Below are 25,986 nucleotides of genomic sequence, written 5' to 3'. Positions count from 1 at the left end.
GCCGGGGACGGGGGAGGCACAGGGACCTGAATCCAAAATGCTGCAAGTCAGCGCCACCTCGCACCGGAGACAGAAGGGAGGCGGCCGTATTGGAGGCTGGACGTCAGCTCACCAGGGTTTTCGCGTTCTGCACGCCGTGGCCTCAGTCTTCCCATCGGGAGGATGGGGGTGCGTTACTGACGCTCCTTCCGACCCCTGGGCAGAACACAGCGGGTTCTTGGGTTGCCAGATTCGAAAATAGAAGTTTGGGACCCCCAGTTAAATTTGCATTTCTGATGAGCAACGAAATTTATTTCTTCCTATGCGTATGCCCCAAATACGAGTGAGCCTTAGGTATACACGGGTATAAGGAAGCCGATCACCAACCCTTTCCCCAACGCCACGCGCCAGACTACAAGTCCCATAACCCACCGCGCCATCCCTTTAGGAAACGTCTATCATGATTTCTTTATTCTTCTTTCATTCATTCTTCCAAAAACGCTACAACCCACTCACTGCGTGCCAGGCCTCGCACTGGGTTCTGGGGATACACGAACGCAGGAAGCAGACAAAAGTCTTTGTCCTCGTGGAGTTCAGCATCTATGTTCCTTGGGAGTTTTAAGGGATTTCTGACTTCGGCCAGGAAGACTACAGCTCCCATGAGGCCCTGCGCCGCGCCACCGGACTACAATTCCCAGGAGATTGCGCGCCCCAGGCTGGCCCCACTCGGCTCTCATTCCAACTTCCTTCCGGGTCGCAAGGTTACGTCCTGCCTCCACCTCTCGCGCACCCCCCCCCCCCCGCCACAAAGACAGCTTTTGAGAAAGTTCCACTTCAAATAGTTGCCTTAAAGTCTCCGTATTTTTCTGACTCGCGTGTTACGTCAAACTTCATCCTCAGGTTTAGCCATACGGTACTTCACAGCGTCCTCCACAGGGAGGTAACCCAGCGGGCCTACCACTCCCAGGAGGCACCGCGCGCGCCCGGAGGACTACGACTCCCGGGAGGCAGCGCGGCGGGTGGGGCTGCCCGTGGCGGTGCCCGCAGGACCCCGGCGCGGCGCCCGCAGGACCCCGGCGGCTACCCATGCTGAGGTGAGTCCGCGGGAGCCGCCGCCGCCGCCGCCGTCCCGTGCCCGCCGCCGCCCCGCGCGGCCCCGCCGCCGGCCAGGATGCTGGAAGAAGCGGGCGAGGTGCTGGAGAACATGCTGAAGGCGTCGTGCCTGCCGCTCGGCTTCATCGTCTTCCTGCCCGCCGTGCTGCTGCTCGTGGCGCCGCCGCTGCCCGCGGCCGACGCGGCGCACGAGTTCACCGTCTACCGCATGCAGCAGTACGACCTGCAGGGCCAGCCCTACGGTGCGTGCGGCCGGCCCCCGCGGGCCCCGGGACGCGCCGCGCCCGCCGGCCCGGCTGCAGCCCGGCCGAGCCCCGCCGAGTCACCTGCGTGCTTGCGCCCCGCGACGCGCCCGGCTCTCGGCGCCCCCGGCGCGGACCCCGCAGCCCCCGCGCCGGACAGGGCAGCGCGCCCCGGATCCCCGCGCTCCGACCCCCAGGCCACGCTCCCGCTCTGCTCCGGGCCTCGTCCCCTCTGTCCGATGCCCAGCCGGGCCAGAGGCGCACTGCCCAGACCCCCTTCCCGCGCGCCACCGGGGTCCGTCCTCGCCGGGTCGTGCCCCCGAGCCCCGAGCTCCCCCTCGGCGAGCCCGGCTGGAGGCAAGCCTCCTCGCTTAGTTCCTGCCAGGCGGAGGCAGCCGGTGGGCAGGTCCCGCCAGCCCTGACCGTCCTCGGCCCCCAGGGGCACCCCGGGCCATTCTGTTCAGTGCCCGTGTTCCGCGGCGGGGGGCTCAGAGCTCTGATCGCTCACCGGGCCTGGCTCCCGCCAAGGCCCACCTTTCCAGGCTCCCTGCCCTCCGGGCCCAGCTCACGAGCCAGGCACCCGTAACCCATTTTAGTCCCCGTGCCTGTGGGCTCTTGGGGGTCCTCGGACCCTGCGTGTCGACCTTTCCTTCTGTGCACACCCACCCCCTGGTCTCGGCCTCCGGGTCCCCGCGTGCTCCCTCTCTCTGGGAGTCCTGGATGGTCTCTGGCCCTTGCTCTCCTCTCCCTCAGCCCCCCCGGGCCTGGATCCAGCACGGATCCTTGCTGTCCCCTCCAGTCCCATCTGCTGTCGAGGTCCTGATCCCAGCCCCTGTGCCTGGATTCTGAACGCCCGGAGCTGTATCTGGTGTTGGCGGACCTGCCGGCCTCCGGCTTTTCCAGCTTGCGGCCTCATGTCCCTGCGAGAAGGGAGCCCCCTCCTCGGTCCCTGGTCCCCGGTTCCCGCTCCGAGCCCATCTGCTCTTGGACTGGGCCCTCCTGTTAGAACATCTCAGGCTCAGCCTGAGCCCTGTGGACCCCCAGCCAAGTCCTTGGGGAGCCCCAGTCCCTGGAGCAGGTCCAGACCTCCCCTCACATCCCTCTTCACCCCAAAGGCCGTTGCTGTTTAGAGCAGTGGTTGTCAACCCCGTGGTCGGTCACTGGGTGACGACTTCGTGGTTGTCACAAGTCGGGGCGTGGGTCCTGGCGTTGAGTGGGTGGGAGCCGGAGATGCCACAGCGCCCAGGACGCCCCCCACAGTGACCCACCCGGCCCTGCGTGCCCGCAGTGCCACATGCCAACCGTGGGTGAGTGATGGCCTTGAACCTGAGGCTCTGGAGGGGTGGGAGGGAAGACCAGGAGACCCCGATGTCGTGGGCCCGTTTTCACGGGGTGTTTCCCGTTCTCCTGGGTGAGGGTCTTTACCGGCGCCGTCTGGTGGAACTTTCTGGGGTGGTGGATGTGTGCTGATGTGGGACCTGGAAGCCGCAGGGGGCCCTGGGCACTTGAGCTGTGGCCCGGGCAAGGCGGGATGGGGGGAGTTTCGAGTGCTGGATGGTTGTGACGAGCTGAAGTCGCCCGGTGTGGCCAGCGGCTGCTGTCCTGGTCTAGACCTTTGTGGGTTTCCCAGAGGAATCGCCCTCCCCAAGGCCCAGGTCCCGGGACTTGAGATAACCCATTTCTCGGGATCCGAGCTGGTTTCCGTACTGCTTTCTCTTCCTTGTCCTCCCTTCCCTGGGTCCGTTGTCCCCAACCCTGGGGTGCCCTCCCATTCCTTTCTGTGACTTGACATGTTCGCCTGCGCGCCCCCGTCCCTTGCTCGCGCGCGGCGTCTGTGGAGACCTTGGGCTCTGGGGGCGCGCACAGGGCCTGGGGGCGGAGGGCCACCTGCCCCAGCCAAGGGCTGGCGATGGCCCGGCTCTCCACGTGCAGCTCACACCTCCCGGCCCCGGCCAGGCACAGCAGGCACGTTCACCTGGGGAGAAGCCGAGGGGGTGCCGTTGCCCATGGGGGAGGTGGGTGGTTGGAGGCGGGGGCCCCTAGTGGGGCTCAGGGGGGCCCGGGCGTCTCCCGGACGGCGTTGTCCCCGAGAGCAGCTCTGCTGGGTCACCGCGGGTGCGGGCTCCCCTCTCGGTGCCTGCAGGCTCCCCGCCCCCTGGTGCAACCCCTGCTCTGGGTCTCTCTTCTTTCCTAACTTCCTGTTCACTCCTCTTGAGAAATGCAGGCTGACTGGCTGCTGGGAAGGGGAGGGTGTGCTCTGTGCCGCGGGGTGAGCGGGGCCAGGGTAATCCGCGGGTGCAAGGCCATGGGGTGTGACCTCAGCGCTCCCGCCTCCGCCCGGCAGACTCTGGCCCTCCCGGGTGACCGGGCTGCACAGAGTGGCAGCTCCTCACGGTCTCACCAGATCCCCTGGGCTAACACAGGGTCCCCCAGCGCCCGCGTCCGCCTTGTCCCCCCGTTTTTGTGAGTAAAGCTTTGCTGGTTCGTGGCCTCTCCCACTGTCTGGCCTGCGTCTCAGGCCGTTGAGACCAAGCCCGTGTGGCCAGCAAGGTGAGAGGGTCGACCTTCTGGCCCTCGGCGGAGCAGCTCGCCACCCCTGCTCAGGTCTGGTCCTGTGGAGAGAAGCGGTGACTTCCGTCCGGGTGCCTGGTGCCCTCCCCTGTGGCGTCTGCCAAGCCTGCCTCCTCCTGTCCGGACGGGGCGCACGCTGCAGCTTTCCAGCAGCACGAGAGGGTCTCAGCCCTGAGGGGACCCACGTCCACCCAGCTCTGCCCTCCCCCTTGCCTTTCCTTGGCTTCCTCCCTCTGGACAGCAGAGGCGGCATTCCAGCCCTGCAGGGGCACCCGGCGGGGGACACGCACAGTAGGCTCTACAGGTGGCCCTCCCTGTCCACACCCCCCTGCTGGTCGGGAGCGCCCCGGGGACGCTGAGCGGCGGGACAGGTGGGGCCCGGGGAGCGGCCTTCCCGGCATTCCAGGAGCTTCAAGGACGGCCTGAAGGTCTGCTGCACTCTCCCTGCTCAGCCCTCCTGGGGCTCTCACGGCCGTGGCCTCAGAGAAGAGGCCTCTGGAGGGCTGGGAGGGTAGAGGCAGGGACTACCCCCTCCAGCCCTGGGACCCGTGGCCCACCCTTGCTCCCCCGCTCCTGAGATGGCCTGCCCCTGCCCCTGCCCCACACCACGCTCCCTTGGAAGCTGGCCACGCTCCCACCTACCTGGCACCTTTCTGGAAAGCAGAGGCGGGGAGCTGAGGGGGCCCCTAGTGACCTTGTGTAGGTCCTCATCTATGTGGACGGGCGATGCCTCCCCCCTACAGCCTTGACCTCCAGGACCGCCGGCCGAGCTCCTGTCAGGGAGTGGGACCGCTTCTCTGCGTCTTTCTTTTTTTTTTTTTTTTTTAAAGATTTTATTTATTTATTTGACAGAGAGAAATCACAAGTAGACAGAGAGGCAGGCAGAGAGAGAGGAGGAAGCAGGCTCCCTGCTGAGCAGAGAGCCCGATGTGGGACTCGATCCCAGGACCCTGAGATCATGACCTGAGCCGAAGGCAGCGGCTTAACCCACGGAGCCACCCAGGCACCCCTGCGTCTTTCTTTTGAGGGCTGGTTGTCCGCATCCCAAACTGCAGGCCCCATGGCGGGGGGCGGGGGCCGGGGGCCGTGTCCTTCCGACGGGCCTCGTGGTTCGCTTGTTTCGTGCGTCCCGGGTCGGCCTGCAGCTTTTGAGGCATTTGGAGTCGTGGCTTACCTTTGCCATTTGGGTGACTGGATGTTAAAGCTGGGATTTCTGGCAGCTGAGCGCCGGGACCCTGGGAGCTGGCTGGGCCCGCTTTCCCGGCAGCGAACGGGGACAGATGGCCCTCAGGGTCAGCCACGTGCCAGCGCCGATGGGAAGCAGTCGATGGCGTGGCTCCTCCGTCCCGCGTCTGACGTCCGCGCTGGGGTGCCCTGTGTCGGGGGGAGGTCCGCGCTGGCCGTCAGAAAGTGCACCAACCTGGTTCTGAGTCCCCACTTCTCTTCGGGTGGGGGCGGGGTCTGGTTCCCCAGGAACTCCGGCTGGAGCTCTCTTCCTGATTTTCTGGAGCTTTCTTCAGCCGTGGGAAGAGAGGTGGGGCAGGGCTCTTGGATGTGGAGCAGGGGCTCCCGCCCGGGGTGATACTATCCCAGGGGACCCTGGGTGACGTCTGGGGACATCTGTGGTAGTCGCACCGGGGAGAGCTGCCAGTGGGACCAAGCACGTGGGGGATGCTGCCCGGACCCCCACAGTGCCCGGGGAGGGGGTCGCGACTCCCCAGGGTTGGAGTGGACCCCGCACCGCTAGGCAGTGAGGGGCTGGCCGTGGTGGACGTGGTGGTCTTCGGCTGGGGGTCCCGGTGCCCCACTGAGGGAGGCCCTCCCTGCCCTCCCGCAGGCACGCGGAACGCAGTGCTCAACACGGAGGCCCGCACGATCGACGCGGACGTGCTGAGCCGCCGCTGCGTGCTCATGCGGCTGCTGGACTTCTCCTACGGGCGGTACCAGAAGGCCCTGCGGCAGTCGGCCGGCGCCGTGGTCATCATCCTGCCGCGGGCCATGGCCGCTGTGCCGCAGGACGTCATCCGGGTGAGTGTCCGCCCCGCCTGCGGCCGGAGGAAGGGCGCTGGGCTGGGGGTGGTCGGAGGCCCTGGGTGCGGCCCTGCACCTCCTCTTCCCTTCAGGAGGTGGGATGGTGCCGGCTCACCTCTGGTCATCGCCCCCTCCTGTCCAGACGGATCCTGTCCCCGAGGGTCACTGGGCTGTGTCTGGGCACATCTGTGCGCACAGGGGTTGGGGAGCTCCTGGCATCCAGCGGGTGGGGCTGGGGGGCGCTGCTCAGTTCCCCCAGCACCCAGGACGCCCCACAGAGTGACCTGCCCGATGGTCACAGTGCCCGGGGCAGAGGGTGTCCTGACAGGACCCGGGAGTCAGCTCAGTTGAAGACGCTGTGGCCGACGAGCAGGTGGCGGGTGGTAGAGGGGACTTCATGCTCACCGACGTCCTGTTCAGTGCCGGGCACCGTGTGCCCATCGGTGGTGGGGGTCCCTGCCATCAGACCAGGGTGCCGGCGTCTGTCATCCGCCCACAGCGACGGGTGTGACGGGTGGTGGGGCTGGGAGCAGCCCACGGGGACACCAGATCTGACCCCGACCTGGCTGGGCCCTCGCCCGATCTCCCGACCTGCTCGTTCCCTGATGGGTCCCGCCCGGGGGCCCGTGGGCATTGCCGCCTCACCCGTCCCTCCGTCCTCGTCCTCTTTGTACCCTCGGCCCCCCTTCCGTCCTGTTCTCCAGCACAATCCTGGCCCTGCTGGCCAACTGCGGAGGAGGTGTGCCCGCACCCTGGGGACAGGCCCCTGGGCAGCCTCTCGCCCAGCCTCGGAGCCCCCTAAACGGGTATCTCTTCCCCAGCAATTCATGGAGACCGAGCCGGAGATGCTGGCCATGGAGACCGTGGTCCCCGTCTACTTCGCTGTGGAGGACGAGGCCTTGCTGTCCATCTACGAGCAGACGCAGGCCGCGTCCGCCGCCCAGGGCTCTGCCTCCGCCGCCGAAGGTAGGCCCGGGCTGCAGGAGCGGGCGGGCTGTGGCCACGCCAGGCCGCTTCCGGGGCCCCCTCTCCCTGCGAGCACTTGGCGCAGTACCCAGCCGTGCGGGTCAGCGGGCCCGACCCCGGCCCACCACGCCCCTGTCTCAGGGCTGCAGCCGAGGCTGTGCGGTTTCCGGCCCCCTGTCCCCCACCGCTGCTGACTGCATGCAAACAGCAGCTTGGGAAATGCTCGTTTGGAGGGAGGGCTGTCCCCGCCGGCCTCTGGCTTGTCGAACCTGTGGGCATCAGGTGGGTTTTGTCTGTTCTACCTGCTGAGGACAGGGCGTCCCCGTCATGCTGGAGCCCGTCGGGTGGGGCAGCCGTGTCCTCGGGGAGAGGAGAACACAGGTTTCTTCTGCTCCGGGGACTGGGGACGTCCAGGAGCTTGGCGCAGGGGTGGGTGGCTGTGGGGAATGCTCTAGCGGAAGCAGTCGAAGAAACGCCCCAGAGCGGCGGGCGGCACAGGAGGGCGGCGCTCGGAGTCTCCCCTGCCGGCCGGCCTGGGGCTGCGCGGTGGCTCAGCAGCTCTCGCGCTGGACGCCGGGCCCTTCCCCGGGCACGGTCTCAAGTTGTGCTCCAGGTCACGGGGTCACATATGTATACAGGGGGGCTTAGGCCGCACCCCTACCGTCTGAGGCATGGGGGCCGCGGGGAGGCCGGCTCGGGCCCAGGAAGCCCCACGGGCTGACCTCCCCCACCTGTCCTCAGTGCTGCTCCACACCGCCACGGCCAACGGCTTCCAGATGGTCACTAGCGGGGTGCAGAGCAAGGCCGTGAGTGACTGGCTCATCACCAGTGTGGAGGTGAGTGCCGGCCCTGCCTGCCACACGGAGACCTGGGGAGGGGGGCTCCGGGCTCCCTGAGTTGACTCCCACGCCTCCCCCCGGGGGGAACCTTTGATCGGGACATCGGTCCAGTCTCCCACCAGCCCCCGCCGCACATCAAGCCTCCTCGTCCTGCCTCAGGGCCTTTGCGCCGGTGGTCCCTGCCTTGCAGAGAGGTCTCCCTCGCACGGCGGCTGCCCCTTCTCGTCATGTTACAGCGTCCCCAGTGTTGCATTCCTAGGAACTTTCTGGGGCCGCACACCCCCTGTTGTTCAGAGCTCTGCTGATGGCGGAGGGAGCCGAGCTCTGGGTGGGGAAGTAGCCGGTTCAAGCCGCAAGCCAGACGTGAAGGAGTCGGGCCTGTCCTCACGCCCGGTGGTGGTGTAACTAGCGTCCAGGGCACAGGTGTCCCCGACTCTGCGGCTCTCTCTCCCCTGTGCACCTGGGGAGGGGGGCGGACAGCAGGCCGGTGGTGGGGTGCACCCTGGGCGGGGGAGGGCGAGGGTGGAACGCCGTGGGGCGGGCAGTGTCTGCTCCGAGCTGTCCTCGCGTCTGTCGTGTCCGCACACCGGTGAGGGGGTCTCCCCGGCCATGGAGGCGCAGGGCGAGGGGGCGAGGGGGCGAGGGGCGAGGGCTCGGTGGCGGCCCGCCCGCCTGCTCGTGCCTTGTGCCCGAGTCTGGAGCGGGGGCGGCCTGCCCTGTGGGAGCCCTCCAGCGAGGCCTTTGTCCACGCCTGGGGCCGGAGCCCTGCGCTGCACCTGCTGTGGCTTCAGTCTCTCGAGTGATGGTCCCACCCACGTCGGGAAGCCGCGTGTCGTCCGTTTCTTTGCCGCCAGCCCGAGTCCGGAGGCTCTGGGACCGCACGTCGCGGCCTCCGTCGTGTCCTTGGAGCCTACCCAGGGTTCTGGAGCACGGGGACCCTCCGCGAGCGCGCGTCAGGGAGCGAGCAGGACCCCGGCCCGGTGGCTCACGCCCCATGGTGCCGGCTGCCCTGCCCCCACCTGGTGTCGGCGCAGGTGGGACTTGGGCAGACCCAGGCTCGCAGCCTCCCTGTGCGGGACTGAGTCCGCCTCTCCGTGGGCGCCTTCTGAGCTGCCCCGTGTGCCGGCGGCGGCAGCGGGCAACGTGCCCCTCGTTCTGTGAAGGCCTCACTGGCAGGTGGGGAGTCCGAGGGCAGCAAACAGGCACTGAGACACAGCGGAGAAGGGCTCTGGCAGGACAGTAGGTGCCTTCCCCTAGCAGCCCCGTCCCCTAGCGGCCCCGTCCGGCATGCGCAGGGGCCCTCGGGGACGTCCAGGCTGCAGGCCTATGGCAGCGAGGACCGTGCCCGGCCCAGGGTTTCCTGGGCTGCCCTGCACAGACCGGGTGCAGGAGGAGGGCGGGCGGGTCAGTGCAGCTGGACGGGCCCATCCAGGATGTGGGGAGGCCACCGCAGCATCTACACAGTCAGTGAAACTAGGAGGAATCCTTCTCTTCCTGCCGTGTGAGGGACTGGGGTGGTCTGGGCAGGGAAGGCCCCAGGGACCAGAGGCCTCGTAGTCAGGCTCCTGAAGGTTGGGTCGGGCCGAGCCGCAGCTGGCCTGGTCGGCTGGAGTCAGTAGCAGCCGGAGCCGGCTTGGCTCCAGGGGACCCTCCTCGCCACGAGAGGGTCTGCGTCAGCTGCCAGCCTGGCTGCCTTGGCGTTCACTTCTGGAAACCCCTGCTCCGCTTGAGCCCTCCGCCGTCCCTGCTGTTAGCACGCAGGTGGGGGTGCTGGGCTGGCCCCTGCTTCTCTGGGCCCCGTCAGGCCACCTGGCCAGCCCTAGCCTTGGCCTACCTGTTGGGAAAGGGGCCCCGAGCCCCTAGAGGCAGCGGTGTGGCCCGCGCCTCGCGCGTCCACAGTCTCGCGCTAGGATCCGCAGCCAGCATGTGGTCCCGGGTCTCCGGCGGTAGCGGAGAGAGCTTGCACCTTCCCTCTGACACGGCCAAGGCCTTCGCAGAGCTCGCCCTCCGATGGGAGACAGGAAGATGGCCTCAGCCATGCGCCGGCACAGACCCCTGGGCCGCGCTGTGGGCCCCCCCCTGCGAGTAGCTCTCAGACGGGGGAGGCCGAGGCATTGCCGACGGGAGGTCGTTTTCGCTTGTCCCACACGTGACTTTAGCGAGGGCCAGTCCCTATGTGAAGAGACTCCAGCTGGGCCATGGGCGCCGGGACCTGGACTGTGGCCACGTCCCGTCCTGGCAGCTGGCCTCACCTGCAGAGCGCTCCTGCCAGCACCCTCGGGGGCCTGCGGCTCCGTCCTGAAGGACGGGCTGGGCTCCGGGTGGGGCAGCAGGCCACGGCCCTCTAGACCATTTCTGCAAATAAAGTTTTACGGACACGTGGGCACAGCTATTCGTTCATGTATCGTCCATGACAGTCCGCAAAGTCGGGAGCACTGCCCTACCTGTGAGCCTGGCCCGGGCTGCTTCTGGCCTCCGGGGCCCCGGCCGGCAGCCCCTTCACAGACTGTGTCTCCGCAGGGGCGGCTGACTGGGCTAGGCGGAGAAGACCTTCCGACCATCGTCATCGTGGCCCACTACGATGCCTTCGGAGTGGCCCCTGTACGTATGCGAGCGCCCGCCCTCCCCGTGCAGCTCTGGCCGAACCTCGGAGGGCCCCGGGGCCGGGAGTTCTCCTGAAGCAGAAACAGGCTAATCTGAGGCAGCTCCTGTGGCCAGAGTCCCACGGCAGATAGGTGGCCGGGCCGCGGATCGAGACCAGGTGTCCCTGTCCGTCCCCAGGCCCAGGTGCAGGGATGTACCGGGAGGACCCCAGGGCCCAGCAGATGGTCGTCCCCACGGCCCTTGTTTGTACAGACAGAGGGCAGAGGACAGGAAGCAAAATGAGCTCACCTTGGGTGGGGGGGGGCGGGGGGGGGACACAGGCGGGAGCTCCCAGACCTCTCCCTCGGGGTGTCCCACCAGACACGCTTAGTTCCCTCCAAACGAGACCGCACCGTGTGTGTGTGGTTACGGTCTCCAGGGGCTGGCAGAGACCCAGCGCCGGGTTCTCTGCAGGGTCGGTCTCGCAGGCCCGTCTGCCCGACGTGGGGAGGGGAGCAGGTGCTCAGCCCGAACCTCGCGTCTGCACAGACGGTCCAGGGACCCGAGCCCCCCCGCAGCGAGGCTGGCCGGAGCCCGCAGTCCAGTTCCAGACACCGCGAAGGGTCAGCCTCGCGAACCTGCCTCCTGTGGGCCATGCTCTCCGAGCCCCGCCACGGTGAGGTTAGGGCTCACGCCAGAGCGTGAACGGTGTCTGCTCTTCCTCAGGAAGGTCTTGCTTTGGAAGTAAAACCACCTGAGCAAAGAGGTTGCCAATAGCGGCCTGAGGTCCTGACCAGGGGCCCACAGTGCGTCTGTCCCAAGCGCTACCCCGCCTGGGAGGCCAGGGCCTCAGCGGTCTGCGCAGAAGGCTCAGCCCGGTCCTCCTCTCCCGCCCGCCTGACCGGCAGCCCTTCGAGATGATTCGTCCCAATCTCTGCCTCCTACCACAGAGTATTTTTTTTTTTTTTAAGATTTTATTTATTTATTAGACAGACAGAGATCACAAGCAGGCAGAGAGGCAGAGAGAGGAGGAAGCAGGCTCCCCGCTGAGCAGAGAGCCCGAAGCGGGGCTCGATCCCAGGACCCTGAGATTATGACCTGAGCCGAAGGCAGAGGCTTAACCCACCGAGCCACCCAGGCGCCCTGTAACATTTAAATTGTTCCTTTAAACCGCGTAGTTTAGTGGGACACTCAGAGTTGTGCAGCCATGGTCACTGACTTCCTGAAGGTTCCGTCTCCCCTGAACGAATCCCTGTCCCCATCAGAAGTCACACCGCATCCGCGGTCCCCTTCCCGTCCCTGGAGGAGCCTGGTCGGGGCGTGTCACGCGTGGACTCACACTCGTGTGGCCTCCTGTCTGGTCCCCCTCCCCCCCCCCCGTGCACGCCCCTGAATTTTAATACGTCGATGTGGGATATGTTGGCATGTGGACCATGACCTTGGGAGGGTTCCAAGGTCCCCTTATCACGTGGTTGGGCACGTTCAGATCATAGGAGCTGGATGGGTCGGGGTCTGTCCCAGTGGAGGGAACCTGCTCCGACCCCCCTCGCAGTGGTATGGGCGTGCCGTGCTCCTGGGGCAGGCGCTGACTCCAGACGGAGACGGCCCCCCTGGGCTCCAGGGCCCCGGGGCAGAGTGCTGGGGAGCCAGCAGGGGAGCTGGAAGGGCCCGGGCCCTGGGGGCTCAGCCCTGCAACACGGGGTGCCGTCCTCCTGGGGGTGGGAGCGGAGCCAGGAGCCGTCCGGTGGCGAGGCGGGGCTGTCCGGGCCCACTCTGGCTGCCGCGATGGGGACCGCAAGGGGCCGGGCCGGACCTGGGGCTCACCACTGGCCTTGTCTCCCGCCCGCAGTGGCTGTCGCATGGTGCGGACTCGAACGGGAGCGGCATCTCCGTGCTGCTGGAGCTCGCCCGCCTCTTCTCCAGGCTCTACACCTACAAGCGCACGCACGCGGCGTACGGCCGGCGGGAGGGGCTGCAGTGGGAGGGGCTGCTGCCTGCTGGGGTCGGGCACCCTGGAGTAACAGGGTCTGTGCTGAGGCCCCCTCCCCCATGGGCCTGGAGCTGAGCCCTGCCCAGATCCTGTCCCGCAGGCCCACAGGGTCCTGTCTGGGGGCATCTGTGGTCGCCACTCTGGGGGCGCTCCTGGCTCCGAGGGAGTGGGGGGCAGGGGTGCGGCCCCACCGCCCAGAGAGTCAGCCATGCTGGGACGGGGAGACCCTGCTCTGGGGGCTGGTCGGGATTCAGTACCTGGGGGGGACCGCCTGCTCGCCGGGGTCCTGGTTCCTCTCCTTCACCGCCGACCCCCTGCTGCCCCCACGCCAGGTACAACCTTCTCTTCTTTGCTTCTGGAGGGGGCAAGTTCAACTACCAGGGCACGAAGCGGTGGCTGGAGGACAACCTGGACCACACGGGTGAGCGGCCCCCGGGGGAGCTGGGGGGACGGGGTGCCAGGGTCCTTGCTCCCCGCCCGTCCCGACCATCGCTGCCGCCCTACAGACTCCAGTCTGCTCCAGGACAACGTGGCCTTCGTGCTGTGCCTGGACACCGTGGGCCGCGGAGACCGGCTGCACCTGCACGTGTCCAAGCCGCCGCGGGAGGGGACGCTGCAGCACGCCTTCCTGCGCGAGCTGGAGGCGGTAGGTGCCTTCCCGCCGCAGCCCGGCCCGGGGCCGCGGTGGGATCCAGGGCTCGGACACTCCCGGCTATCAGGGCCCCGTGAGCATGCGCGAGCCGAGCCGGGGCGGGACCGCGGGGCCGAGCGCCAGCCTGACGGCCCCCGCACGCAGGTGGCGGCCCACCAGTTCCCGGAGGTCCGGTTCTCCATGGTGCACAAGAAGATCAACCTGGCGGAGGACATCCTGGCCTGGGAGCACGAGCGCTTCGCCATCCGCCGGCTGCCCGCCTTCACCCTGTCCCACCTGGAGAGCCACCGCGACGGCCAGCGCAGCAGCATCATGGACGTGAGGTGAGCGCGGCCCGGGCCTCCCCTCTGTCCGCCACCACGGGGGTCTCTGCGGCGCCGCGGCGTGGACAGACACTGGAAGGAGCAGACGTGGAATGTGGGTGGCGGGGAGGACGGCGGGCCTGAGCCCAGTGACGGGGCAGCTGGGGTCGGGTGACGGAGCCCCCCCTTACTAGGGACGGGGGGCACGTGGGAGAGGTTTGGGGTCTTCTGGCCCCCACACGTGATATCCAGACCCCACCTGGGACCCTCAGACGCCGAGCACTGCGGTCTGCCCTGTGGCTCAGAGGCTGTGGTTCCTGCCCCTGGGCCTTTGCACGGCCACGCGGAGGCCTGGAAAGGTGCCCCGTCTCCTCACACCTCCTCGGAGCCCGCCCCACCTCTCCTTCCTCGCGTTAGCTCTCGTCAAGATGCTGGGCTCCTCTGGCTTCTGCCAGTGGAGGATTTCATTTCCCGTCCGTGTCTCCCAGTGGTGTGTCAGCGCTCCGCAGGGCCAGGGTTTATGGTGGCCATGGGGCTGGGGCTGGGCCGGTCTGGCCATGTGCACTCTCTGGCCCCCCTTGGGCCTGGCGCAGCTCCTGGCATGTGTCTGCTGGGGGGTGAGCAGGTCGGCCTGGAGGAGGCGCTGCCTGGCTCCAGGCGAGGCCCAGAGAGAGAGCAGCTGTGGGCAGGGCTGTGGACCATTCCTGGGGCATCAGGGAGGCTTCCTGGAGGAGGTGATGCTGAGGGGCATGGCCCTGGAGAAGCGCGTTCCAGGGTGGAGGGAGTGAGAGCCGAGGAGAGCGCTCCCCCGGCTCCCCCCCGGCGGTCCAGCCCCCCTCACCTGCTCCCGGCAGCAACCAGTGGCCGGCTCTGTTCTGCACCCAAGCCCCTTTTCTGGGTTTGCATGTCGCCAGCTATACTGGGTGACCCCTGGCCTGTGGTCCCCCAGTCTGCTCCCGCGGTCACAGATGGTCTCCGCCTTTCGCATGAGGACATCCGCCGTCCCACGTGGAGCTGTGTGCTCGGGCACTCGCCACGTCCGAGGACGCCTGGCTTCCAAATCAGGCCCCGTTCCTGGGTTCTGGGTCGGTCGGGGTGAGCGTGGGTAGTGCCGTTCGCCCCCGCGGCATCACCTCAGCCCTGCCTGCGACAACGGTGGACGGGGGTCCCCCAGCCACCCCCGCATCCGCAGCGAGAAAGCAGGCCCAGGGCCGCGGTCCTTCCAGCAGACGCAGGGCGGGCGCCCCCCGAGCAGGCCGCGGCCCGTCTCCTGTTGTCGTTGGAGACACGGCTGTGCTCTTCCGGTGAGCTTGGCGGCCGCGGGTTCCAGATGCCCACGTGCGTTTTTCCCACCCCTGTGCTAAGGTCCCGGGTCGACTCCAAGACGCTGACCCGCAACACCAGGCTCATCGCGGAGGCCCTGACCCGCGTCATTTACAACCTGACGGAGAAGGTGAGGTGCCCCCCGCGCCCCCCGGCTCCGGCGCCCCCCAGCCCGAGGGTCGGACTCAGGGCCGCCCCTTCTCTCTCCACAGGGGACCCCCCCAGACATGCCGGTCTTCACGGAGCAGATGGTAACGGCGGGGGCCGGGCGGGGCGGGGCGGCAGGGGCGGCGGGGGGGTGGCTCCCGTGACCTCGGCGCCCCCCGCAGCAGATCCAGCAGGAGCAGCTGGACTCGGTGATGGACTGGCTCACCAACCAGCCGCGGGCCGCGCAGCTCGTGGACAAGGACGGCACGTTCCTCAGCACGCTCGAGCACTACCTGAGCCGCTACCTGAAGGAGGTCAAGCCGCACCACATCAAGGCCGACAAGCGGTGAGTCCGCCGCTGCCCTGGCCAGCACCCCGTGGCCGCGCGGCCGGCCCCCCAAGGGGCAAGGTCGAGCTGGTGAAAGCAGAGGACGAAGAGTAAAATGGGAAGTACGGGGATCCAATTAAACGGGAGTTCCACGGAAATGAGTGTGTTCTTAGTGTAAGTATATCTCATGTAGCATTTGGGATATACTTACGCCAGGAGCCAGTTGTCTTTCATCTGAAATCCACACGTAACCAACATCCTGCGTTTCATCGGGCAGCCCTAAACCACCCGCTCTCTGGTCCTTCTGTGCCTGGGTCCCTCATCTGGCCTATGCCCCTCCCACCACGGGCCGAGCTAGCGCCGCAGGGCCTCGTGGTAGGGCGGGAACCTGCAGGTGTGCACAGATGGGAGATAGCCCACACTGCTTGGGGACGCCTTGCTGGCCCTCTGCCTTCTCCCTACTCATGGTGTGCCTGGGAGACAGGACTCTCGGACAGAAGAAGAAACTGAGGTTCAGAGTGGACCCCCAGCTGTGGAGCCAGGGTCTCGATACCCAGATGCTGACCATCTCCCCTCGGTAGTAACGTTCTGTGGACCACTAGACTCTCACACAGTGACACTAGTCCTTTTTTTTAAAAAAGATTTTATTTGTCTCGAGAGTGTACATGCACACGGTGGGGGAGGGGCAAGGCAGAGGGAGAGAGAATCTCAAGCAGGCGCCACACTGAGCATGGAGCCTGATGGAGGGCTCGATCTCACAACCCTGTGATCGTGACCGGAGCAGAAACCAAGAGTCGGACACCCAACTGACTGAGCCACCCCGGCGACCCCTATTCCATTTTTAACGAGTACCATTTGACACCCAAAAAAAGCAACAGGGAGTAGAGGCCAGCCCTTGCCCCAGGAGGGTCCGCGTAGCCTCGTGCGTGCGCACAGATGGGCGTGCATGCACACAGATGGGCACGCGCGCGGCCTCCCAATCCTGGGCTGGTGGGACGTCTGGGGGCTGTGGCGGGCCGCGGGGCAGCCGGGTGAGCGCGCTGTCTTCGCAGGGACCCCGAGTTCGTCTTCTATGACCAGCTGAAGCAGGTGATGAACGCCTACAGGTGAGTGGTGCCCCGGGTCACGGCCCAGGACACGTGGTCCAGCGGCAGACCCTCCCCCGACTCTCTGGTGCCCCGCTTCCCCCAGGGTCAAGCCCGCCATCTTCGACCTGCTCCTGGCCGTCTGCATCGGCGCCTACCTCGGGATGGCCTACACGGCGGTCCAGGTGAGCACTGCTGAGTAGAGGCTCAGGTGGGAGGCGGGGCCCCTGCCGGGGGGTCGACCAGGCCAGGCAAGTCCTCGGCCCTAACCCTGCCCAGAAGCAGACGACCCCCCCGGTGGCACTTGGGCCTTCCTCACGGTGGCGGGGCCCCGGCCTCACGGGAGCCTCCCCGCTGCCCCCAGCACTTCGACCTCCTGTACAAAACAGTTCAGAGACTGCTCGTGAAGGCCAAGACGCAGTGACGTGGCCCCTCGCCGGCGCCGAGCCCCTGCCTGCCGCCCCTCCCCGCTCCCGGCCGGCAGGAGGCCAGGGCTGCACCCCGGGCTCCGCGGCCGAGGCCCTGAATTACAGAGCTTTTCTGTGTTGCTCTTGAGGACCTGGGGGTTCTTTCTCTTTTTTGTCCTCGAACTCCCTCGGAGGAGCTTTTGTTGGAGGGCCCGGGCCCGGGCCTTGGACTTGGGGACAAGTACGCGGATGAGCTCCCGGCCCCGCTGCCCCTGATCGGGGCTCGCTGGCCGCAGGATGGCCGAGGAGATGCCCCCGCACGTCCTCCACGTCCCTCCTCTTGGCCATGATGCTGAGCGGGAACCGCAGGCTGCGGGGCAGGGGCCCGCCTTCGCCGGCCCTGGTCTGCCCGCCACCCCGCCCCGACCCTGCTCTGGTGACGCGGGTGCTCGTCCTGTCTGAAGAAGGACCCCAGGTTCCGGCCCCTCCCTCGGAAGCACCGCGTTCCGCCACACTGGCCTGGGCCGAGGGCAGCCGCCTCAGGGTGCAGCCTTGGAACGTGACTCCCTTGAGCCCTAGTGGACACTGGTGCCCTGAAGACCCGCGGCCTCCCGGTCCGGCTCCTGTGCCGTTCGCCTTCGTGTGTGCTTCTTGCCGCCTGCTGCCCCCGCCCCGCCGGGCCCCGGGGAGCTGGGGCCTGTCCCCCAGGAACCTGGGTATCTTCGGAGCCCCTGGGGCAGGAGGCGGCCCTGGAGGAGAGAGAAGGCCCCACCCCTCTTGTCCCTTACCTCGGGCTCACTGGGCCTCCGCCTCCTCATCCACAGAAAGGAGGGTGTGTTCTGGGCCACCAGGAGGGTGTCCAGGCTTGGGGTCAAGGGAGAGCCTGTGCTGGAGAAGGTGCAGCTGCGGGCCCCACAGGGCTGCCCTTCCCGGGGCCTGGGACCTGGGGAGGAAGGTCAGGCGTGAACCCCACAAGTCAGGCTCCTTGGAAGGGAAGGGGTACGGAGGGGCCGTCGAGCGCTGCTGAGACTGATCTCAGGGAGACCCAGGCGAACGGATTCATTAGCAATATAATCAATTAGGTGTTCTGTGCCGGGGGTTCAGGGTGAGGGAGAAGGGGGTTGGGCCCCTGCCTGAGCCTCCAGGGAGGAGCAGGGGGACTAGATCCCCCCATGCGTACCCAGCCAACCCTCAGAAGCCAGCTCGCTGTGGGGGACAGGCTCCTGGGGGCTGCGTCTCCGTTTCCATCCTGAGCCTCCTGCCTTCGGCAAGCCCCCTCCCTGGTAGGGCCGCGTCCCGGCTCCCCAGGCCAGGGGAGCGGCCGGCACGGGAGCCACAGCCTTTCCTGCCTGTGTCGCTTTCTCTGCCCTGCTGGGTGGCCCGTCTTCCCCCAGACTGTTTACTGAGTGCCCAGCCAGCCCGGCCACCTCTGGCGGGCAGGACGCGGGGACTGGTGTAGGCTCGTGGCCCCCCGTGCGGGCTGCTGGCGAGTGGGTGTCCTTCGGCTCCGGCCGGGTGTGGGACACTTGGACGATCAGAAAATAAAGCCATATCGAATGATGAGCCTCGCGTGTCCTGTCCGGGGCTGGCGCTCAGGTTCTGGCTGTTCCCAGCCCCTCCTGCCCCCCAGCTGCCAGATGGGGGTGCAGACCAGCTCGTCGGCCCCTGGCACCGCGCCGGGCCGCAGACGGTGCTGCTCCCAGTGCGGGAGGCCAGAAGTCGGGGGTCAGGGAGCGCGCAGGCCTGCTTCCTCCCGAGGCCGTGGGGGCTTCTCGGCGCACTCGGCTCCCGCCTCCGCCTCCACGTTCTGCGAGGCAGCCTGTGTCTCGCTGGTAGGGGCCCCGGCATGGTGTCGGGCCCACCCGTGGCAGCTCCGCGACCTCCCCTCGTCGCACCCGCAGACCCTCCTTCCTGGTCAGGTCACGCACTGACGTTCCTGCGGAGATGGACTTGGGGGAACGCTTTCCACCCAGGAGGGGGTCAGCAGGCTGTGCAGAGGCCCGTCCCAGCCGCAAACCAGGCTCCAGGGAGGTCGTGGCCAGGGCGCGGTCACTCAAGGTTGGTGGAGGGGGTGTCCGGGGCCCGGCGCTCCGCTCCAGGCCTGGGAGCCCCCACTGCCTGCCCGCTGCACGGGGAGGACCCCATCCGGGGCTTATCCCTCTCGGGGTCACCCTGATCTGTCAGTCCTCCGGCAGTGACCGTGTGTCCGGCTCTGTGACACTCAGAACAAGGAAAGGTCTGTCCTCGGTGCTTACCGTTCTGGGTGCGGGGGAGGACAGACCACGCATGGTCTCGGGGTTTGCTGGGGTTTCCGGGGGGCGGTGGGGAGACCCCGGAGGTGAGCTGTGCGACGCTCCCCCTGCGGGGTGCTCACGGGCGCCCTCCGGTGGCCGCCGCGGGGAGGACGCCAGTGACCGCGCTGCAGGCTGAGGGCCGGGCTGGCCGCTGGGGGAGGTGGGCAGCCTCTGCATTCCCAGAGCGCGCTGCGTGACCAAGGTGCGCCGACTGGGGCCTGGGGCGGGGCGGCTTGGGTCCCCCACCCCTGGGGTCACAGCCACCTCTACTCAGGCCATTTCCCTTCTGACCCCCTGGGCTGGAAGGCAGTGTTGGCCCCCTGCGTCAATCTCCCCAAGTTTTGGAGGGAAAACCAGCCGAGATCTGCTTGTGTTAACATACACAGAGGTTTCCTTTTTACCCAGAAAGTTCCCCTGACTGACTGACGCCAGGAAAACAAGCCACCGGGGACCCCGGCTGGGCTTTTTCCGTCCGGCTGCTCAGCGCCGGTGGGTGTGCGGGATCTCATCTGGAGAGCAGGGCTCCCGCGTGGTTCTGGGTACGGCTGAGCCTTCGCACTGGCTGTCCAGAGCCCGAGTCCGCCTTCGCCGTGGCACGAGCCGTCGGTCGGCCCGTGTGTGACCTGCCGGGTCCCTGAAGCAGCTAGAGAGAGTTACCAAACCAGTCAGGAGGAGGAAACCATCCCCGGGCCGTCCTGTAAAAGGTCCGGGACAGGTGGCCCCACGCCGTCCAAACCCACGTTTGGACCGAGACGGCGTTTTGCAGGCGAGGCGGGCGTGTCGCGAGAGGCATGCGTGTGGGGGTGTCGTGTCCTGCGAGAACACGCGGTTCCGTCAACACCCCGGGGCGGGCAACGGCCCAGTCACACTCGAACAGTTGTTGCCTTGCTGCCCTTTGCCTCCCCCTGCCCCATGCCAGGGGCCATGCTGGGCCTGGGGATACGTGGGGGGGCCTCACTGTCCACTGGGGGAGACGGGGAGCAAGTGAAAACAGATGGGGTGTGGACAGTGAGATTCTTTCAGGAGGCTTTTGAGTGAAATTGGAATGACAGGGATTAAGCCATGTGGAAATTAGGGATAGTGGTCTAAGCATTGGGCATAGCCTGTGCAAAGGCCCTGGGGCAGGACTGTGCCTCGTGGGTTTAGCTGGAGCCAAGTGAGCCATAGGGAGAGAGGGAGTCGGGAGAGGGGAGGGCCACGCAGTGGCTGGCGGGAACTGGCAGGGCGTTTGCCTCTCACCCAATGTGATGGGGAACTGTGGGGAGGAGGTAGGCCAAGGGGAGGAGCCATGTGGCCTGACTTGCATTTGGAAAGGTCAGTGGCTCCTGGACAGTTAGGAAGATGAGGGCCGGTAAGCTTCAACTTCAATGTCATCAGCCCTGGGCAGCGGCAGCCAATGACTTGGGCCAAGGTGTGCTCCAGCAAGGGCCCCTTGGCCTCCATGAGGACCCCAAGGGGGTGGCTTTGACCTCTCCCCAGGGGTCTGTGTTTTAAGGCGATAAAACAAAAGTGAGCTTCCTTCCAGACCCCCCCTCTCTCTCTCCCCAGAGACACTGTTCTCCATCTCTGTCTTTTCTGTTCCTTTTTTTCCCCCCATACTCTCCAGTGTGGGGCTTGAACTCATGACCTTAAGATCAAGACCTGAGCTGAGATCAAGAATTGGACACCGAACCGACTGAAAAGGGACCAGGGGCCCCTTTTTTGTTGTTTAAAAACACTTTTAGGGGTGTCTGGCTGGCTCAGCCGGTGGGGCGTGGGTCTCTTGATCTCGGGGTTGTAAGCTTGAGGCCCACGTTGCGGGTCGAGAGGACTTAACGTGTTTTTTTAAAAATAAAAATTTAGGGGTGCCTGGGTGGCTCAGTGGGTTAAAGCCTCTGCCTTCAGCTCAGGTCATGATCTCAGGATCCTGGGATCGAGCCCCGCGTCAGGCTCTCTGCTCTGCAGGGAGCCTGCTTCCTCCTCTCTCTCTGCCTGCCTCTCTGCCCGCTGGTGATCTCTGTCTGTCAAATAAATAAAATATTTTAAAAATTATAAAGAAATAAAATAAATATTTAAAAGACCGTTTTTACATTCATCCTTAGGAACACACGGACCGTATTCAGGACTATTCTGTGTATGGTTTAAACATTTTGCATAAACATCATACTGTCCTCGGTTTGTATTAACTTGGCTTTTATAGTTTTCCTTATATACACCACCCTTTCTGCCACCGAATGGTATTCTGTCCCCAGAAGGTGCCTGGAGTTACTCACCCAATTTCCTGCTGACGGACACACAGCTTTCCCCAACTTCCGCCACACAGTCCTTCACAGGGGCCTTTCGGAGCAGCGGGAGGGCCCCAGGCCTGGTCCAGCCTGCTGCTTGTGGTTCTAAATAAAGTTTTATTGGCACGTGGCCCGCCCACCTGGTTATGTCTCCCCTGCAGCTGCTGGTGAGCTGAGCAGTAGGGACCCTGTGCCCTGCCAAACCCAAAATGTTTGCCACCCAGCTCTTTCCAGGAACAGCCTGTGATCCCCCATCTGCGCTCCGGTTTTCCTCTCTTTCATTGTGGAGGGACCGGCCACTGCCAGAGAGCAGAGTGGACCTCTGGTCCTTTGGCAAGAACACACACTCCTGGCTTCCGAGAGCCGCTCTGATCCCTCCAGGAGGGGTGGCAGGGGTCGCTCAAGGACGCGTGGCTCCAAGGGGGCGCAGAAATGTCTCCACCGGTGGCCCAGGACACAAGGGGCATCCTGCGTCCACGCCTGGCACCTGCCCCCAGACCGGAGACCTCCGGGAGGAGCAGGGAGAGGGGCTCAAACCAGGCGGGCTCTCGAGGGACAGATGGGGACGCCACCCGGGGCTTTAAGAAAAAACCCTGTTTCCTAATTTGTTATTTGGCCATAATTTCAGATTCAGGAAACGTTCCGGGAATGCCACGAAGAGCTCTTTAACCTCTTCGTGTGCTCTGGGAACGCGAACGTGTCACCTCTGTGTCGTCCCTTTTTCCCTTTCCCTGTCTGTCCCCACCGGGTTCACTCCTAAATTTGTCCCGGGGCATTTCCTTCACTGCAGGGCGCGCCTCCCTCCTCACAGAGCCCTCGCCCAGCTCAAGAAGTGGACACAGATTAATGACAGACAAGCGCTGGTGGTTGTCCCCAGCAGCGTCCTCCGTGGGAAAGAACGTTCCGAATCACGTCTGCGTTCTGGGTCTTGTCTCTTTACACTCCTCTACCCTGGAATGTTCCCCTGTCTTTGTGTCTTACGATCAGGACCCTTTTAGGGGTCCTGGCCAGGTACAATGTACAGTGACCACAGGCTGAGTGTCCCGGTGTGCCCACACGATTGGGGTCAGCTTCTGTGGGGGCGAGTCCGCAGCCCAGATGCCGTGTCATTCCCAGGGCATGAACCGCGACGGCGGGGATGATGTGGCATCTGGGATTTCCTCACCGGGGAGTAACCGTCGTCCCCTTTGTGGCCAGGCAATGGGGGGGGCCGTGCCCCTCCAAGGACCCAGCTGCTGGGGATGCCCGCCCGAAACCGAGATCCTCTGATGGCTGACAAGCCGGGTCGCTTCTCCCTCCGTCCCTCCTACGTTTACCTGCTGGATTAAATGCCCACTTGTGTTTCCAGTTTACAGAGGACAAAAGAGAAATTCAAGCCCGGGGAGTGTCTTGCCCTGAGGTCAAACGGCAAATGGGAGACAGGGCTGGCTTTTAGGTTAAATTCAAAACAAAACGGTGTCATAAAGACCGAATCACCGACCGTAAAATTCACCCATGTCAAGGGTACATCGCAGTGGTGTGTAGTATACTCACAGAGTCGCGCCTCCCTCAGCCCTAATTCCAGAATCTTCCATCACCCCAAGGGACGCCCTGTCCCCACCTCCACCCCCCAGCAGCCGCATCGGATTTGCCGTCGTGGACCCTTGCAGGCACAGGATCCTACGGTTCCGAGCCGCGTGGTTCCGATGACCAGTCCAGGAACACACTGGGGCAGGCTCATTCAGAAAAGAGAGTTTATTATCCATCTTTCTCATTCTGACTTGGAAAAAAAGAAAAACAAACCAACCCAACATCGATGACTCCCAGGTTCAGCCCAGCGCGCGCGCGGCCCCATAAAGGGCTCCTCCTGCTCTCACACTCAGATTCCCAGCGGGAGAATTCAGCGGCCCGGTGCGGCAAGTGGCCACCCCTGGACCCAGGGTCTGTGGCCCACTGGGGGGGGGGTTGGGGGTGCTGGGGGTGTGGAGGGGGCGGGACCGAAGGGCATTGGGGTCCAACGGGACAAGGTGAGGCTGCCTGTCACCCGCACGCCGTGCCCCTGCCTGCGGACTGGCTATTTCCCCACCAGCAGAAAGCCGGGATGTTGGCAGCAGGGGACGGGGACGGGGCTGGGCAGGTACCCAGAAAGGACAAGGAGCCATTTCTCATTCCTCCTCCTGGGGCTCAGCCCTCTTCATGCCCACATCCGGTGAAAAGTCCAGACGGGAACAGCGCAGATATCGCCCCAGGCCTGAGGCCTCTCCCTGGAGGCTCGTTGGGAATGCAGAGCCCCAGGCCTCAGCAGGCTCCGGCTCCACACTGCCGGCAGGATGCGCAGATGGGCACATGGACATTCTCTGCGCGTCGCCTGCTGGCCCCGGCGCTGCCCGGAGAGGGGGCCGCGTGGTGAGGACGCAGCTGGGCGACTCAGTGGGAACGGCAGCCCCGGAGCTTGGACGAGGGTCTCCCGTTCCGAACGCCGCCCGGCCGACCCGCTCGACTGCAGCTTCGTGAGACTCGGAAGAGCGCCCAGGGGCTCGCTGTGCTCCAGGGACTGGCCCAGGGAAGCCGTGAGACCGTGAACGTGTTTCCGGCCACTGAGTCTGCCGTAGGCGGCCACGCGGCCCTGGCCAGCTGATGCAAGGTGAGCAGGTGTCCCCCTCCTGCCTGGCATCGGGGTTTTCCTGTGGGCTTTGCTCTCCGCCCCTTAGAAAGCTACTGCGGCGCCTTCCAGCCCCCTCTTGACGTCTCCTTACGGTTTGCAAAGTGCACGCTGCTGGGTGCTGAGTGACGGGTCCCGAATCCGACGTGGGGGAGTTCTCAGGGTCCACGCAGGGGCTGGGGGCAGTGCTCAGGGCCACCTCCTGCATGTTTGGGGACGAGGAGGTTTTTTTTTTTTTAAAGATTTTATTTGTCAAAGAGAGAATGAGAGAGAGAGAGCACAAGCAGGCAGAGGCAGGGGGGGAAGCAGGCTCCATGCTGAGCAAGGACCGGATGCGGGGCTCAATCTCAGGACCGTGGGATCATGACCTGAGCCTAAGGCCGTGGCTTAACTCACTGAGCCACCCGGGCGTCCCGACGAGGAGGTCTTGACACAAGAATGTCCGTCCCCAGGGCTTCCCGCCAGCCAGGGGAAGGACTGGGGGCAAGAACTGGGATTTAAGTGAGTTTGAAGAGAGTCTAAAAACTCGGTGTTTCTTGGTTATTTCGAGGTTGAGGGTTATTTTGGGGCTGGGGCTGAGTCCACTGCCCGTCCCCGGTATCACGGGAGCCTCATAGCTCCGCTGGGCAGGACCGTCCCTGCCCCTCCCCACAGCGTACGGATGATGCCGCGGGGCACAGAGAGCACAGGGCGTCACCCAAGGCCACACAGCACAGAGCACCTTCCGCTAGGCTTAGAGCACTGTCCCCTCAACCGGGGTTTCCCAAAAGGTGGGACTCCAACCGTGATGGGGGGCGGGGCTGATGGAAAGACTCTAGTGTGAGAACTTCCAGCTCACGGCCGTTCCGCTGAAGTCAGGAGAAAGTCTCTCAGGAGCCAGTGGGTCTTTCGTGCCTCTGATGCCTGCTGGTCGCCCTTCTGAACCAGGAGCAAGAGCATCCCCGTCCTGTTTAAACCCATAGATGAGGGGCGCCTGGGTGGCTCAGTGAGTTAAAGTCTCTGCCTTCAGCTCAGGTCATGGTCCCAGGGTCCTGGGATCGAGCCCCACATCGGGCTCTCTGCTCAGCAGGGAGCCTGCTTCGCCCTCTCTCTCTGCCTGCCTCTGCCTGCTTGTGATCTCTGTCAAATAAATAAATAAAATCTTTTAAAAAAATAAATAAAAATAAACCCACGGATAAAATAAAATAAACCCACGGATGAGTATAGTTTTCTAATATCTCATAGATCTGCTCAACCTCATTCCCTTTTAAGGCAGCAACGTAGTTTTGCCTTCAAGATGAATTTTGTAAAGGTTTTTTCATTTGTTGGGAGAGAGAGCGAGCACAAGCAGAGGGAGGGGCAGAGGGAGAAGCAGTCTCCCCGCTGCACAGGGAGCCCGCTGCGGGGCTCGAACGCAGCACCCTGAGATCATGACCTGAGCCGAAGGCAGAGGCTTCACCCGCTGAGTCCCCCAGGCGCCCCAGCCTTTAAGATCAATTTATGTAAGTTTGCTTTGTTTTGGTTTGTATTTAAAGAGCTGGTGAGAGACACTGGGTGGCTCATTCGGTTGGGCTGTCCAGCGCTTGGTTTCGATTCAGATGACGATCTCAGGCTCGTGAGATCGCGCCCGGCATCGGGCTCCACGCTCTGCGGGGCGTCTGCTTGAGATGCTCTCCCGCCCTCCCCCTGCCCTCCCCGTGCTCCCTCCTCCGCTCGCTCTCTAAACAAACAAACAAATAGAATCTTCTAAAAAAGCTGATTGCAGGGACTTGAACAGATACCCACGCTCCCAGCAGCCCAGGCATCCACAATGTGTCCATCCTCCTGGTGGAAGAGACACTGGCCGCGGCGTGGACGGGCCCTGAAGACAAGCGAGCCGAGGGATTTGCTGGGAGCTCCCCCCCCCCCCCGCGGCAGGCTGTGCTCCTGTGATGCTTCCCCAGTGTTGTCCCCACCGGCGGGACCCCTGCCATGACGCCGATGGCGACCACGTTCCCCCTGCACCGCGGCTGGAAGCAAGTCAGAGAAGCGGCCGTGGGGACTGCAGACGCACCGGCTGCTCTTCCCGCCCTGCCCGGGGCTGAGCTGCGTCCGCCCCGGGAAGGGGGTGAACTCTGGGGGCGCGCGTGTCTCGGAAGGTGGGTGGCTGAGTTTAAGCTCCCCAGGGCCGGCCGGGAGCTGGTCTGGGCTCTCTCCAGCCCCTTCCCTCCCCACACCAGTTCATTGTGGGTAGAAGCAAGAGGAAAATGC

At 65.2% G+C, this 25,986-nt stretch overlaps 1 protein-coding gene across 2 annotated transcripts; it reads left to right on the top strand.

The window, feature by feature from the left end:
- Window positions 1-1,093: 1,093 nt before the first annotated feature.
- Window positions 1,094-18,121, top strand: NCLN (nicalin). Of its 2 annotated transcripts, none has more exons than XM_044254587.1 (15): window positions 1,094-1,334; window positions 5,743-5,933; window positions 6,758-6,902; window positions 7,644-7,738; window positions 10,262-10,342; window positions 12,174-12,277; window positions 12,647-12,735; window positions 12,821-12,960; window positions 13,111-13,289; window positions 14,634-14,721; window positions 14,804-14,842; window positions 14,924-15,084; window positions 16,119-16,172; window positions 16,258-16,336; window positions 16,516-18,121. In XM_044254587.1, exons 1-15 carry the CDS (start codon window positions 1,151-1,153, stop codon window positions 16,573-16,575), a joined length of 1,689 nt encoding a protein of 562 aa, XP_044110522.1. In that variant the 5' UTR covers window positions 1,094-1,150; the 3' UTR covers window positions 16,576-18,121. The 2 variants fall into 2 exon arrangements, with proteins under 2 accessions (XP_044110522.1, XP_044110521.1); XM_044254586.1 differs by having other exon boundaries at window positions 14,921-15,084.
- The last annotated feature ends 7,865 nt before the right edge of the window (window positions 18,122-25,986 follow it).

The sequence above is a fragment of the Neovison vison genome, chromosome 6 (genome assembly GCF_020171115.1).
Source record: "Neovison vison isolate M4711 chromosome 6, ASM_NN_V1, whole genome shotgun sequence".
Lineage (NCBI taxonomy): Eukaryota > Metazoa > Chordata > Mammalia > Carnivora > Mustelidae > Neogale > Neogale vison.
Note: the sequence above shows the minus strand (reverse complement) of the source record. Positions and strands in the feature narration are given on the sequence as shown.

Bases quoted from the DNA above. Each gene is read 5' to 3' on its own strand.
- NCLN (XM_044254586.1), top strand. From the start codon at position 1,151: ATGCTGGAAGAAGCGGGCGAGGTGCTGGAGAACATGCTGAAGGCGTCG. The intron at 12,961-13,110 runs GTAGGTGCCTTC...CCCCGCACGCAG, and splicing joins TCCTGCGCGAGCTGGAGGCG to GTGGCGGCCCACCAGTTCCC. The intron at 14,843-14,920 runs GTAACGGCGGGG...CGCCCCCCGCAG, and splicing joins CGGTCTTCACGGAGCAGATG to CAGATCCAGCAGGAGCAGCT.